Source organism: Scyliorhinus torazame, chromosome 8 (genome assembly GCF_047496885.1).
Source record: "Scyliorhinus torazame isolate Kashiwa2021f chromosome 8, sScyTor2.1, whole genome shotgun sequence".
NCBI classification, from domain to species: Eukaryota; Metazoa; Chordata; class Chondrichthyes; order Carcharhiniformes; family Scyliorhinidae; genus Scyliorhinus; species Scyliorhinus torazame.
Window position 1 is genome coordinate 49,396,361 of NC_092714.1, and position 15,920 is coordinate 49,412,280.

General features: G+C 46.7%; 1 protein-coding gene across 5 annotated transcripts in view; it reads left to right on the forward strand.

The window, feature by feature from the left end:
• Positions 1 to 15,182, forward strand: part of tfg (trafficking from ER to golgi regulator) — a 211,648-nt gene extending 196,466 nt beyond the window's left edge. For all 5 annotated transcript variants that reach the window (XM_072513550.1, XM_072513549.1, XM_072513552.1 and 2 more), the window contains one exon: positions 14,329 to 15,182. In XM_072513550.1, coding sequence (XP_072369651.1) covers positions 14,329 to 14,708 — 380 coding nt within the window. In that variant the 3' untranslated portion in view covers positions 14,709 to 15,182. The remainder of the gene's footprint in view (positions 1 to 14,328) is intronic.
• The last annotated feature ends 738 nt before the right edge of the window (positions 15,183 to 15,920 follow it).

A 15,920-nucleotide genomic window follows, 5' to 3' on the forward strand; every position in this document is an offset into this window, starting at 1 on the left:
ATTTCTTAGACATGTGTAAGATTCTACATGATGCAACATTTAAAAAAAATAACTTTAGAGTACCTAATTCATTTTTCCAATTAAGGGATCTTTGGGTTGTGGGGGCGAAACCCACGCAAACACGGGGAGAATGTGTAAACTCCACACGGACAGTGACCCAGAGCCGGGATCGAACCTGGTATCGTGAGGCTGCATTGCTATCCATTGCGCCACCATGCTACCCTATGATACAACAGTTCTGAAGCAAGTTTTGACTTATTGAAACGTCCCAGGAGTGTAATCGGACAAAAATTGACATTACATGCACCAAGGAAGGAGATATTAGGATGGGTAATTGAAAGCTTTGATAAGTAGGTAGTTTAAGAATCATCTTCACAAAGGAAAAGAGTATTAAGAGGGGAATTCAGAAGCTTCAGACTTGGGTTGGAAATTTCCATGGCCATGGATTCTGAGGCAAAAGAAGTGGGGGATTCTCAAGAGGCCAGAGTTGACGGAAGAGAGAGTTCCTGTGGATTTGTAGATCTGGATATGGTCACAGAAGTTAGAAGAGACAAGGTAATGGAGAACTGTGAACAAAATAATGAATTTTGAAAGTATATTTTCCATTTTAACGAATAATGCAACAAAACCACAGGAATGGTACAGCGCAGCAAAAATGTCTTAACACACATAGAAACAGAGGACGACAGGAGAACAGCAATACAGTTGCTAGGTGAGGAAAACAGGGCGAGGAGGCAGAATCTGCGAATAGTTGGCCTGCCTGAAGGACTGGAATGTGTGAATGCCATGGGGCATGTTTCGAGGATGATGGTGGGATTGGTGGCGGAGGGGTGCTGGACCCTGAGGTGGACAGAGCGCACAGGTGTCGGAAGGAGAAGCCAAGAGCGGGGAAGCAGCCGCGGGCGGTAATCGTGAGATTCCGCTTGTGGAGAAAGAGAAGATATTGCAGTGGGTCAGGGAGAAGCGGCACTGCTAATGGGAGGCGAACAAGGTACAAATATACCAGGAGCTGAACTGGCAAAATGGTGTGCGGGGTTCAACAGGGCCAAGGCGGTGTTATATTGATGGCAGATCAGATTTGGGGTGCTCTACCTGGCGAAACTATGGGTGACTTATGAAGGCCAGGAATATTATTTTGAGACCCCAGAAGCGGCCAATGACTTTATCAAGGAGCTTAAACTGTGGGAGAACAGAACAATTTTGGGAGTCGGAGGTGCTGGCACTCTGGAGTAATGGAGAATACGGGTAGAGTGGAGGTTGGAGGGAGGTTAATTTTTTTTTCCCTCCGATGTGGAGGGGTTTTCATCTTTTTTCTAGTGACAAGGTGAGGTTGGAGAAGAAACATGATCAGGGGTGGCAAAAGGGGCCATCTTGGGTGGGCTAGGTAGAGAGTGAAATTAATGCGGGTAGAGCCAAAAAGGGAGGTAGGTAGTGGGGAATGCAGCTGGGCGGGTTTATGGAAAAGATGGATATGGTGAATGCATAGCGCTTCAAGAACCATGGGGAAAGAGAGTATTCCTTTTTCTCACATGTTTATCGGGTGTTTTCAAGAATCAACTTTTTTATGGTGAGCTGGGAGGTTTTGGTTGGGGTGGAGGGGGCAGAGTACGCAGGGATTGTAATCTCGGACCATGCTGGCTGGAGATGCGGCTCAGATCGGGACGGGAGCAGAGGCTGGGTTGTAGGCTCGATTCGGGATTGTTGGCAGATAGAGGGTTTTGCGATAAAGTGTGGGCTGTGATTAAAGATTTTGTAGAATTGAACCAAAATGGGGAGGTGTTGGTGGCTACATTTTGGGACGCACCAAAGTGGTGGTCCGGCGGGGGTATTATCTCGTTCAAGACCCATATGGATATGGAAAGGAAGGAGGAATATGAACGGCTAATGAACGAGATAGTTGAGGTTGATAGGGAGTACACGAGGGGGCTCATCATGGAGGGATTGACGAGGAGGAAACAATTGCAAGGGCAATTCGATAGGTTGATGACAGGGAGGGCAGTAGAACAATTGCGTAGAGCGGGGGGGGGGCGGGGGGGGGGAACAATACGAATACGGGGAGAAGGCAAGTTAACTGCAAGCATCAGCTACGAAGGCAGGCCGCGTCCAGGGAAATAGTAAAGATACGGACTGGGGCAGTGGATGTTTGTGTCGGAAAGTGGGGGGGGGGGGGCGGTGAAGAGGGGGGACATGGGATGCTTTTTAGACAAATTGGAGTTTCCACAGTTCAGAGACGAGGCAGGCGCTAGAGGAGCCCTTAGGGCTGAGGGAGGTATTGAACAGTTTAAGTGGTATGAAGTCAGGGAAGGCCCTGAGCCTGATGGTTACCTGGCAGAATTCTAGAAGGAGTTTGTGAAGGGCCTGGCACCACATCTCTTGGGGAGCGTTTAATGAGGCTTTGGAGAAGGGGGACCTGCCGGAGACGATGACCAAGGCAACAATCACATTAATACTAAAGAATGGGAGGGGACTTCCGGTGACAGCGAGCGGGAGGCAGCTGCGCATTGGAGGGCTCCCGTTCGGGAATGGCATTGTCGGGGGTTAACGCCTGGTCCTTGGGCCAGCGAAGGCAGTAAAAGTTGGGAGACAGCACAGAGAAGGGAAATGTTGAAGACCAGCAAGAAAACGGCCGTGAAAAAAGCAGCTGAAAGTCTGTCGGGGAGTGGAAAGGTCACCGCGGGGTCAGTAAAGAAAATGGAGGCTGGAGCACTCGGGGAGGCCTCATTGCTTACGGCTGAAGAAATAACTAAGGTGATGGCCGTAGAATTCGAAAGGCAGTTTACAAAACATATGGAGGCAATGTGGAAGGAAATGGGGGCGGTTTTGAAAGTGCTGGATGAGGAGGCGATTACCCCGGTGAGGATGGCGGTGGCGAGCGCAGTGGCGGAAGTACGGGAGCAAGGCGAGGCATTGAAGGAAGTGGAAGAGACATTACTGCAGCACGGTGATCAACTTACCTCGATGGGGAAGGAAATGCGGAAGGTGATAGAGATCAACAAGGATCTGCGAGGCAAAATGGAAGACCTGGAAAACAGATCCAGGCGACAGAATTTGAGGATTGTGGGACTGCCCGAAGGAGTGGAAGGACCGAGGCCGACTGAGTATTTTGCCACGATGTTGGCAAAACTATTGGAGGAGGGGGAGGATCCCTCCCGATATGAGCTGGATCGGGCACATCGGTCGTGGAGACCTGTACCAAAGGCGAGTGAGCCGCCAAGAGTAGTGATTCTGTGCTTCCGTAGGTACAGTGTAAAGGAGAAGGTCCTGTGCTGGGCTAAGCAGAAGCGGGTGGTGCAGTGGGCTGGAGCTGGTGTACGCTTCAACCGGGTGAAAGGGCACTGTACGTTAGCAGGGTGCAGTGCGGCATTGTATATCCAGCGAAGCTGAGGGTGACCTACCAGTTCAAGGACTTTTATTTTGGGACGGTGGATGCAGCGGAGGAGTTTGCGAAGGCAGAAGGACTGTGGCAGAATTGAGAAATGATCATGTAGCCTCATGACTGTATTTTTTCTTTTTTGTTTCACTGCGTGCTGGTATATGGCTATAGGAGCCAACGTTGTATATATTTGGACAAGGGAAGAAATGGGACTTTCAGTCGGAGTAAGGGTTCATTGGGGTGTGGGTGTGTATGCGGGGTTTGTGTGCTAAAGGGGACTTCTGGGTTTTTCCTGGGGCCGGGCAAGGGGGAAAGAGACCCGGGCGGGGGCCTCCACGCTGGCCGGTTTAAGCCGGCCAGTGAAGGGAGTGAGGTGTGGGGAGGGGCTGCGGCCATCGGAGCCTGGAAGAACAGGGTTCGAGGGGTCTAGCCGGGGTGGAAAGTTGGGGGGAAGGAACCGAGGTTGGGGGGAGGAGTTTTACAAGAGGAAGTGGAGGGGAGGAGTTTGGGGGGGGGGGGGTTTACAACTCTTGGGTGTCATTTACGGTACTCATTTGGAGGTTGGGTGGCATTGAGTGTCGTCGTTGGTGGGGGGGGGGGGGGGGGGGGGGGGGGGGGGGCACTCTATAGGTTAATGGTGGCCATGGGCAATTCCGGACTCCTTTCTCTTTTTCACCTTTGTTTTTTTTCCCCCGTGGGAGGGTTTGTTTTATTTGATGCATATATTGACAGCTGGGTGGAGTGGTGGGAGGATGGGATTGTTGTTGATGTTAAGGGTATTGACTTTGTATTTGTTATCGTTTGCTGCCTGTTGGTGGGGTGTAAATTTTGAAAGAAAATGTGAAAATGGAGAATAAAAACATTTATAAAAAAAAAAAATACTAAAGAATGGGAAAGTCTCGTTGAAATGAGGGTTATATCGACCCATATTGCTGTTAAATACGGATGTGAAAGTGCTGGCTGAGTTGGTGGCTGGAAGAATGTGTCCCAGAGGACCAGGCAGGTTCGTAAAGGGCAGGCAGATTTCTAGTAATATAAGGAGGCTGTTAAATATGGTCATGACCCTATCGAGAATACAGGTACCGGAAGTAGTGGTGTCCGTTGACGGGGGGAAGGCATTTGACTGGGTGGAGTGGCGGTACCTGTTTGAGGTCCTGGGAAGGTTGGGGTTTGGGCCGATGTTTGTGCCATGGGTGTTATATATAGCACCGAAGGCGAGTACGCGGACCAATGATTTGGATTCGCAAAACTTTGAACTGCACAGGGGAACAAGGCAGGGGTGCCTGCGGTCGCTGTTGTTGTTTGCGCTAACGATAGAGCCTCTGGCAATGGCTCTTAGCGGGTTGACAGAGTGGCAAGGGATTACGAGGGGATGAAGGGAGCTTTTGGTGTCGCTATACGTGGACGACCAACTATTATATGTTTCGGACCCGCTGGACAGCATGGAGAGGATCATGGGCCTGTTGGGGACGTTTGGAGTGTTTTCAGGATATAAGCTAAATATAGGGAAAAGTGAAGTGTTCCTGGTGAACGAGTTGGGTCAGCGAGCCAATCTAGGGGGGTTGCTATTTAAGGTGAGCAGAGACAGGTTTAGATACCTGGGGATTCAGGTGGCAACGGAATGGGCGATGCTACATAAATGGAATCTAACAAAGTTGGTGGATGAGTTTAGGGAGGATCTGAGGAGGTGGGACACATTGCACATGACTCTGGCAGGGAGGGTCTAAGTGGTGAAGATGAACATTCTGCTGAGGTTCCTGTGCATATTCCAGCCACTTCCGATATTTGGCCCGAAGGCCTTCTTTTGAAAACTGGATATGATTATCGCAGACTTTGTATGGGCTGGGAAGGTGCTACAGGTTAAGAGGACCCTGTTACAGAGACAGAGGCAGAAGGGAGGTTTGACGTTGCCAAACCTGCTACATTATTACTGGGCAGTGAACGTGGAGAAGATGAGGCAGTGGTGGGAAGGAGAGGGGGCAAAATGGGTTAAGATGGAGGAAGAATTCTGTAGGGTGTCTAGCTTGAGGGCTGTGGTGACGGCGGCATTGCCAATGGTACCAAGGAAATGCGCGGAGAGCCCGTTGGTGCAGTCCACAGTAAAGGTCTGGAACCAGCTGAGGAGGCATTTCAGGATAGAAGGGATGTTGGTGCTGCGACGCTGTGTGAAAACCGCTGTTTTGAGCCGGTGGGGATAGATGGTATGTATAGGAAGTGGAGAGAAGTGGGGCTGGTTATGGTGCGGGATCTGTACCTGGAAGAGGGGTTTGCCAGTCCAGAAGAACTGAAGGAGAGGGTAGAGCTCCCAAGAGGAAGCAAATTTAGGTACCTGCAGGTAAGGGACTTTGTTTGCAAGGTTTGGAAAGAGTTCCCCAGGTTGCCGAGGTACACTCTGTTGGAGCGACTGTTACTTCCGGATGTGGAAGGGGAGGGCAGGATCGGAGACATCTATGGGTGGCTGGGAGAGCAGGGAGGTGAACAGGTGGTGAAGATTAAGGAGAAGTGGGAGGGGAACCTGAGAGGGAGGGAGAGATAAAGTTTGGAGTGTGGCGCTAAGAAGAGTAAATGTGACTTCCTCGTGCGCAAGATAAGCCAGATACAGTTCATGGTGTAACACAGGATACATGTGACTCGGGCAAGAATGAGTGGGTTCTTGTAGAAAGTGGCAGACGAGTGTGAGAAGTGTGGGCGGGGGACAGCGAATCAAGCACATATGTTCTGGGACTGCGAAAAGTTGGAGAGATTCTGGGCGGGAGTGTCCGCGGCGCTAACAAGGATAGTCAGGGAGAAGGTAGAACCCGGACGCATTGGTGGCGATATTTAGGATATTGGAGAAGCCGGAGCTGATGGAGAGGAAGAAGGCCGACAGTGCAGCCTTCGCTTCTCTGATTGCCTGACGAAGAATTCTGTTGAGAGTGACGGTCAGCAACAGCGCTGGGCGTGGCGGCCTGACTGGGGGACTTGTATGCCTTTCTTCAGCTGGAAAAGATCAAGTACGAATTGAGGGGTTCAGCAGAGGGCTTTGAGATAACGTGGGGGAAGTTTATGGCTGTGTTTGAGGAGCTGCTCATCACAGCGAGATGGGAGGGGGGGTGAAAACAGGAAAAAATTGTATAAACTGTATAGTTGCGTGTTGGGGAGTTTGCTTCCCGAATTGTTTATGTTTTGTAACCTTATATATAAGTTTGGAATAAGAAACATTTAAAAAAAAAAAGATATGCGGTCTGTCTATTTGGTCAGAGATTAGGAGAAATTTCTTCATTCAGAGGGGTGTGAATCTTTGGAATTCACTTCTCCAGAGGGTTGTGATTACACTGTCATTGAGTAAATTCAAGGCCGAGATTGATAGATTTTTGGACTCTCGGGGCGTGAAAGAATCAAGGAATATGAGGGTCGGCAGAAGAGTGAAGTTGAGGTCCAATATTGGCCATAATCTGAGCCGTAGCAAGCTAATATCACTCATTCCTGTTCTTATTTCTCATTTAATTCAACTCACCATGCCCTTAGATATCTAGGCCATATCACTGGATTTCCCTTCTTAAACCATAGGTGCTCCAAAAACCTGCATCTTTGACCAAGCTGAAGTAGGCCTTTGACTCATCAGTTTTTGTCTGATTACACGTCTGAGAAGCACCCTGGGACATACTACACTGAAGACACATTGAAGTTGTTGCAAAATTGTTAGTAGGAATGCAGGCATGTTCTGCCAAGCATGTTACTGAAATTTTACATTCCTCCAGCCATACTTCCCCAATATCTGTCACATTTATGAAATAGAATTGCTATGTTTCAAACAGGATATCCAACTGTTTCAGACACAGCCAGCAAGTTATGTATGAAAGTTAAGTTGCAAGCTAAAGGCCTGAATGCTGTTTACCCTCTATAAGCATGATTTTGTGGGTCATATTGTAACTAAAGTAGTCACGAATATTTTCAGGTGTCAATCTTATGGAGTATGCACCATATTGAAGGAGAATTCTGCATACTTTATTCTGTGATAAATATTGGTTATTGCCAATGCAAATTTAATCCTCCTTCGGTGTACCAGTTTTAGGAACCATGAGAGTGGAACTGGACTTTTTAAAAAAAACTCTGTTGAAATATATTAAGATAAAAATGTTATCGCTATTAGCAAACAAAAAGTTGCTAATTTACTCCTTTTGAATACAGCATCGATGAATCCAGACCAGTTTAGGCACGTGTATTCCGAAAATGACACTGCTGCCTGGAGCTTATTTCAGTTCAAATATCTTTTTTTAAAATTAAGGGGCAATTTAACATGGCTAATCTACCGAGCCAGCACATCTTTTGGGTTTTGGGGGCGAAACCCACGCAAACACGGGGAGAATGTGCAAACTCCACACGGACAGTGACCCAGAGCCGGGATCAAACCTGGGACCTCAGCGCCGTGAGGCAGCAGGTCTACCACTGCACCACCGTGCTGCCCCTAGTTCAAATACCTTTAATGAAAAGGAGCAAAGCATATAATACGTGAAGGGGAAGGAGGGTGATACAAGGTAAGGGTGGAGCGAAGAGAGTTTTTTCAATTATAATAGACCAACCATATTGAACTTCTGGTGAAAAGATCTGCTTTGGTGTATTGCCTGTGACAAATTGCAGTTGAGCTGTAGTCAAATGTATTAGAACCTAAATAGATATTAAGAACTAAAGCAGAAACAATGACTATTATAACTCTAGTGCATTTCTTGTGCCCATTTTAATGATTGGATTTGTTAATGGAGGCTAGGTCCACGCATTGGTCCAAATTTCCCATCACATTTAGCAAAATAACAAAGTGTAATGATTTATGCACGGCCATTATATTTTACATTATGTCACTGTTCTGCTATGACCATGTGAAATATGTAATATTGCAATTGCATTACATTTGATATAGCTGTATAAAGACTTCCGGTTGCGGTGAGGATGAGCTAGCCGCACATTTCGGCGGCTCCAGCTCCGACGGACCTTCGGACTCTTTTAAGAGCCCCAACGGGGAATTTTTCGGCCGAGTAACCCGGTGTGTGGGAAGGGAGTCCCCCCCCGAACGACGGAAGAAAAAACCGGCGGCGGCGGCTGCAGCCTGAAGAATCTTCGACCATAAGGTCAGAGGGAGAGGAAGACAAAATGGCGGCGGAGAAATCGCAGGCGACATGGGGGCCTGAGCAGGACGAGGTCGTGAGAAGGTGCGTGGACCTGCTGAAGAAGGAGGTACTGACCCCGATGCTACAGGCAATTGAGGGGCTTAAGGAGACTTTAAAGACCCAGGAGACTGAGCTTCGCGTGGTGGAGCAGAAGGTGTCAGGTATTGAGGACGAGGTCCTGGGCCTGGCGGTTCAGACTCAGACGCACGAGGCACTTCATAAAAAGTGTGCTGAAAGGATCGAGGTCCTTGAAAATGGAGCGTGAAGGAAGAACCTTAGGATACTAGGTCTCCCTGAGGGTGTGGAAGGAGTGGACTGTGGAGCGTACGGAAGTAAGATGCTGAGCTCACTGATGGGTGCTGAGGCCCCTGCGGGCCCCAAGGAGGTGGAGTGGGCAGGTCGGATCCCGGCGAGAAGACCAAAAGCGGGAGAACCACCGAGGGCGATAATCGTGCGATTCTACCGCCTTAAGGTCAGAGAAGAGGTCCTGAGATGGGCTAAAAAGGTGCGGAGTAGCAGATGGGAGAATGCGGTGGTACGGATATACCAGGATTGGAGTGCGGAGGTGGCGAGAAGGAGGGCGAGCTTCAACCGAGCCAAAGAGGTTTTGCACAAAAAGGTGAAGTTTGGGATGCTGCAGCCGGCAAGACTATGGGTCACGTATCAGGAGAGACACTATTACTTCGAGACGGCGGAGGAAGCATGGACCTTTATTAATGAAGAGAAACTGGACCGGGACTGATGCTGCAGGGAATTGTTATTGTTATTGTTTTGTTAATGTTATGGTGAAAGTTAATCGAGAAGTAAACAGGGAAGGGGGGAGACACTGGGCAAATGTGGGCGCCGAAGAGGGGGGAAAGACTGGACATAGTCGGAGAATGGGGAAGGGGAGGGGGAGGGGAAAGGGAGCTGCGCCATAAGAGGCGGGTCAGGTAAAGGGATGTTCCCGCGCCAGAAAGAATAAGGCGGGAAAACAGGCGCAAGGCGGATGGGAGTTCCCTCACACCGGGGGGGGTCGAGGAGTGAGCAGGAGTAGCCGGGGTCAGTTGACGTCAGCTGACTTACGGAAGTGATATGGGGGGAGCAATCAAGCTAGATAGGGATCTAGCTAGGGATCTAGCGGTGGGGAGGGAGGGGGGGGAAGGGGACAACTGGGTTGCTGCTGCGGAAATCCAAAAGGGAATGGATAAAGAGTGGGTGGTCGGGGACGGTGTGCGACGCTGGGGGAGCGAGCGGGAGCGCGGAGGCGGGATATGGGACTGGCCTAGAGAAGGTAATGGCTAGTCGACATGGGAGGGGGGCAGGTAGCCCCCCAGTGAGGCTGATCACGTGGAACGTGAGAGGCCTGAATGGGCCGATAAAAAGGGCCCGAGCGCTCGCGCATTTGAAAGGACTAAGGGCAGACATGGCTATGCTCCAAGAGACGCACCTAAAGGTGGCAGACCAAGTCAAGCTAAGGAAAGGATGGGTGAGACAGTTGTTCCACTCAGGACTGGACGCAAAGAACAGAGGGGTGGCCATCTTGGTGGGGAAACGGGTAGCATTTGAAGCAAAGAACATCGTAGCAGATAGCGGAGGTAGATATGTAATGGTGAGTGGTAGGCTGGAGGGAATGGAGGTCGTGTTGGTTAATGTGTATGCCCCAAATTGGGACGATGCGGGATTCATGAGACGGATGCTGGGGCGTATACCGGACCTGGAGGCAGGAAATTTGATTTTAGGAGGGGACTTCAATACGGTGCTGGACCCGGGGCTAGATAGATCCAGCTCAAGGACCGGAAGAAGGCCGGCAGCGGCCAAGGTACTTAAGGGGTTTATGGACCAAATGGGGGGAGTGGATCCATGGCGATTTCTAAGACCTAGGGCTAGGGAGTATTCCTTCTTCTCCCATGTCCATAAAGTGTACTCCCGGATAGATTTTTTTGTTTTAGGAAGGTCGTTGATCTCTAGGGTGGAAGAAGCTGAATACTCAGCCATAGCGGTTTCGGATCATGCCCGGGAATTTCCGTTGCTCCCGACACAGGGGATACAGGACAGGGTGCTTTCAGGGGTGTGGGTCGGAGAGGGCAAGGTGTCAGAGATTTACAGAGAGATGAGGGAAGAGAGGGAGGAGTCGGTGGGAGAACTAAAGGTAAAGTGGGAAGAAGAATTAGGGGAGGAGATAGAAGAGGGTATGTGGGCTGATGCCCTAAGCAGGGTAAACTCCTCTTCCTCATGCGCCAGGCTTAGCCTGATTCAATTTAAGGTGCTACATAGAGCACACATAACGGGGGCAAGATTGAGCAGGTTCTTTGGAGTGGAGAACAGATGTGGGAGGTGTGGCGGGAGCCCGGCAAACCACGCACATATGTTTTGGGCGTGCCCGGCACTGGAAGGATATTGGAAGGGAGTGACGGGAGTGATCTCGCAGGTGGTGAATGCCCGGGTCAAACCAAGCTGGGGGTTAGTTCTATTTGGAGTTGCGGAAGAGCCATGAGTGCAGGAGGCGAAAGAGGCCGACGTTGTGGCCTTTGCGTCCCTAGTAGCCCGGCGCAGGATCCTACTCATGTGGAAGGAGGCGAAACCCCCCGGACTGGAGGCCTGGGTAAACGATATGGCGGGGTTTATTAAACTGGAGCAGATAAAGTTTGCCCTGAGAGGATCGGCTCAAGGGTTCACCAGGCGGTGGCAGCCATTTCTCGACTACCTAAGGGAACGTTAGAGGGAAGACAGATGACCAGCAGCAGCAACCCAGCGGGAAGGGAGGGGGAGGGGGGGGGGGGGGCGGGGGGTTAGTTTAGTATAGGTCAATAGATAATGGGGTTTTGTTACTTGTGTATTGTTAAAAATTTCTATTTTGTTATCGTTCCGTTTTGTAAGAGGGAAAAATGTTGTTCGGGAAATAATTTTCAATAAAATATATATTTTTTTAAAAAGATATAGCTGTATAAAAATGAAAACTGCCACAGTAGAATTGCTGAATCGTAATCAGCCCTGATTCTTTTAGCTACACCGATCTACTCATGGTTGTGATTTAGGATTTGAAAGTGTCTGTCCAGCTTTAACATAGCAGCCAATAACACTGTTATCAATAGCTGCAATTTGTACCTACCTATATGTACACCTCCAACTATTTTGGTTGGTGAATGATAAGATTTAATATATCGTGTTTGATTATAATCGTCACCCGCAAGGCTCGGTGACATTCTCGATGAGATAAGTGCATTAATTTGCAATCATGTAATCTGGTCAAAACAGTTGAAACAATGTTTAATGATGCTGTCCCTGTCATTCACTAGGAAAACTTTGACAGATATCAACTGGCAAATGGAGTAAGTTAGGGGCATATATTGCTGCGTTTTCTTTGAAAAAGGACTTGTGCTCATCACTCGTGCTATTGTGTTGCGTTTCTGTAGGTTCTTTTACTAATTATACACCCATAGATAGTAAACAATAGTCCGAATTGCTGTGTTTATACATTGTTTTATTTATGCCGGCACTAAAATATTGCTGTGGCCCTTATGATGCCATCGGTTTCTGGAACCCAACCTTGTTTATATTACTGAGTTCAGATGATGGAGTGAGGCCCTCACATCTGTGGTTGATTGCATTCTTTTAACCTAAAGGTCTTCATATAAATTTTAATTTAAAACTAAATTGTGTTAAATTCAAATAAATAAAAATGTTAATTTTGTAAATTAAATTTGAGGTACAAGAAGAAAAGACGCATATAATCACAACTCTTAAGACTGTAAACTTGAGCATGACAGTCACAATTGTTGCTTTTCCTTCTTAACTAGATCAAGCGCGCATGTAGTGGATTCTCATATTTGTCATGGCTATGCTTGTGTGTACATTATTTTTTTTCCCCTCCCTATTTCTTGGATGCCTCTTTGTTCAACGACAAAGATGGATGAGGGAAAATCATTGCTCGGAAATGAATGAGCACTTGTGGGGGCGGTGAAGGCTTTTTACTCTGTACTTGCTGGCTCACGAAATTGACTTAATATAAAGACAACATTTTTACAAGCCAGCAGTACTTGCATAAGATGCATTTGCTGTCTGGTTTCCTGCTAAACCTTCAGAGCCAGACCAGTCTTGCACCTATGCACTTCCTATTAGTTAAATCACATATGGAGGAGGTTACAGTGCAAGATATAATGCTTTGATGAATAAAAGCAGTGAAAGGTAAATATAAGGGAGTGTAGCCCACATATTGGAGCAGTACATTGGAAATGCTGGTGGAATCCAAAATCTTGACACTTTGTATCCTTAAGGATAGAATATAGGGCTAGAATACTTTTCATGGTATTTATTTTTTATTCTCTGTTGCAATGTGAGTATTGCTAGCATTTGCCCATCCCCAATTGCCTTTGATATGAATGGCTGGCTGGGCCATTTCAGAGGACAGTTAAGCGCATTTCTGTGGTTCTAGAGTCACGTGTAGACCAGATCAGGCAAGGATATTAGGGAACCAGATGGGTTTTTATGACAAACCAATTATATTTCATGGTCACAATTACTGAGACTAGATTTCAATTCCAGAAATTTAAATGCAATTTAAATCCCACCAGCTGCTGTGGGATTTGAATGCATGCATTAGCCTGGGTCTCTGGATCATTAGTCCAGTAATATTACCATATCACCGTTTTGGGTTATCTTGAGCTATCAATCAAATGTTCCTTCTATTAACCTTACTGAATTTCAAAGTAAAGTTATGAATGTTTTAACACAGAAAGGGGTCATTTGAACTGTTTTGCCTGTGCTGTCCAATTTAGATCCAGCTTTTCCCCATAGCCCAGCAAGTTGGTCCTCTAAGTGTATGTCCAAATGCCTTTTGAAAATTTCTATAGAATCATTTTCCGCCCTTTCAGCGAGTGCATTCCAGATCTTAAGCAACCTTTCTCATGAACAAAAAAAATCCTTATTTTTATTTTAAAACTGTCTTCTGGTCACTGACCAATTTGCCACTCCCCCCATATTTGCACAATTAAAGCTCCTCATTTCGAATACCTTAATTAGGTCCCCCCCTTCACCACCTCTGGCATAAGGGGTACCAGTCCCAGTTTTCAACCCTACACATCATAACAAACATCTTCTTTGATAAAGAGTCATCCTTTTCTCTCCACAGATGCTGTCAGACCTGCTGAAATTGTCCAGTATCTTCTGTTTTTGTTTCAAGCATCCTCTGTACCCTGTCCACACCCTTGGCATTTTTCCTAAAGTGTGGTAACCATAATTTTATACATTCATTGTGTTTGAAGAACTTTTGCGACATTACCAAGTTAGGACAGAGGACCTATAAGAATGCAGATCTTAACCTTTTTCCTGGTGGAGCTGGAATTTACTGCATCTGCAAGTATTTACTACTAAGGCCATCGAGATTTGGTACAGATTCAGAAGACAAACTGGGAAGATGAATTGACAAGGCAGAATTTACTGTAGCCAGTGAACGGATGGCATTTGCTGTTTCCTCCTTTCAATTTCCATGAGAAGTTGTGCTGGAGGTTGCTATATGTGGGAGACAGAGATAGTTTGTTTTGTTTCCTGCTTGGATTTCCATGAAAATACTTTAATGTGACTAGCTGCTCATACAGCCTGATGGCTTCACTCCAGCTACACACTAGCAATTCCCCAGTAAAGAATGTAACCAGTTGCAGTACCACTTATGGTGGTGGGGCTGAAATTCTCACCAGAGAGATTGCTGGATCTCTCAGCGAGACTATTAGAAATTCAAGACCAATAAAATTAATAATGTGCTTGAATTTTTTTCTATTTATTGGGAGTGTTTAGTTATGGTGAAGATTTCTCACTTTTATATTTCTCTTCCAGGTTATAACCAACAACCATCCTCCCAGCAGCAAGGTCAGCAATTCCAAGCTTACAATCAGCAAGCATCCCAAGCTCCTGCACCTGGATTCTCCTCTCAGGCCCAGCAATTGCCATCACAGCCTGCTCAGCAATACCAAGGGGGTTCCTATGCCCCACAAAATTATACGACACAACCTTCTCAGCCTGCTAACTACACAATGCCACCTGCCTCCCAGCCTGGTATAGGTCCAAATCAAACAGGGGCTTACCAACCAAGACCAGGTTTCACACCTTCCCCAGGAAGCAATGTGACACCGCCACCATCTGGGTCCAATCCGTATGCACGGAATCGTCCCCCATTCGCTCAGGGGTACACCCAGCCTGGCCCTGGCTATCGGTAAGGCTCTGTGGTTTTTGGGAAAGCTGCAAGGCTACTTACAGCTGCTAGGTAATTCCATCCATTCATGGAGAGTCCAAACCTTCTATGATCGAAATCGTTTTATAATCTAAAGCAGAGCAAGCCCTTCTAGTAGCTTCTGAATAATGGATTTTGTTCGCTGGGGAAAGAGACCAAATAGATTTGTCTTCTCCTATTTTCTGCTTTCAAACTTATCAGCATCATAGCATCAAAAACTTTTACTGAAGCACTACCTAAACATGTGTTAAGTGATTTTGAAATTGTAGACTGCCTTGGTGAAAGAACAAAGAAATTTAACTATAGTTTGGAAGTAGACCATGGATGTGATTCATTTGTATTGTTAAATGGATAATGCTATGTATTGAGTGAGATCCTGATTGAATTGAGATTAGAAGTTAATATGTACAAAGAAGTAACATTCTCCTAGAAAACTAATAAAGATGTTGGAAACTTACAATTGATTTTGTTTCAACTTATTTGTTTTCTGGGTTATAATTTACACACGGTTTAATTTTATTATAAATTTACTTTTTATTCATTTGTCTAGTTTTCAGGAAAAAGAACACGAATGACACTGAAGGAGGGTGGGCTTTCAGATATTCCTACTTTGGTCTTTGGCAGAGTGGGATCTTCCCCATCTCCTGACATCTGCCTCATTTTGGACAGACCCTCGATTCCCTATTTCTCTGTAAAGTCAGCAGATAATTTCCATGCCAAAAGATAAAGTTGTTGTTCATTGCTTCTTTGATACAAGGAACAGTATTTGATCAGATCCCAAAGTTGCTTCAGTCATTCTTTTCTCAGTATTTTCCTGTTGAATTTTTGTCAAACCGTCTCAAATTCTAAATTTAGATAGCATCTAATTGCCTGTGATACTTCACTCGTCCATCAAGCTGACAAAAACCTTTTGAAAATATATTAAAGCCACGAGCAAAGCATTTTCACTTTTTTGGTGTCAGCAGTTTAATTTCATTCTATTTAAGGTGGCCCATTTCTTCCCTTACATTTTTATGGGGAATGTGCTCAGATAACACCAAATTGGCATGGAGGATACTGCTGGAGCCAAGAACTGTAGCTCAATTCCACCATGGCTCCTGCCAGTAAAATGAAGTCACTGGATAGGTAATTTTGATCTCTGCATGTGTGCACTTACATCTTGTGCAGATAAAAATACAAACAGGGGAGATATTAATTT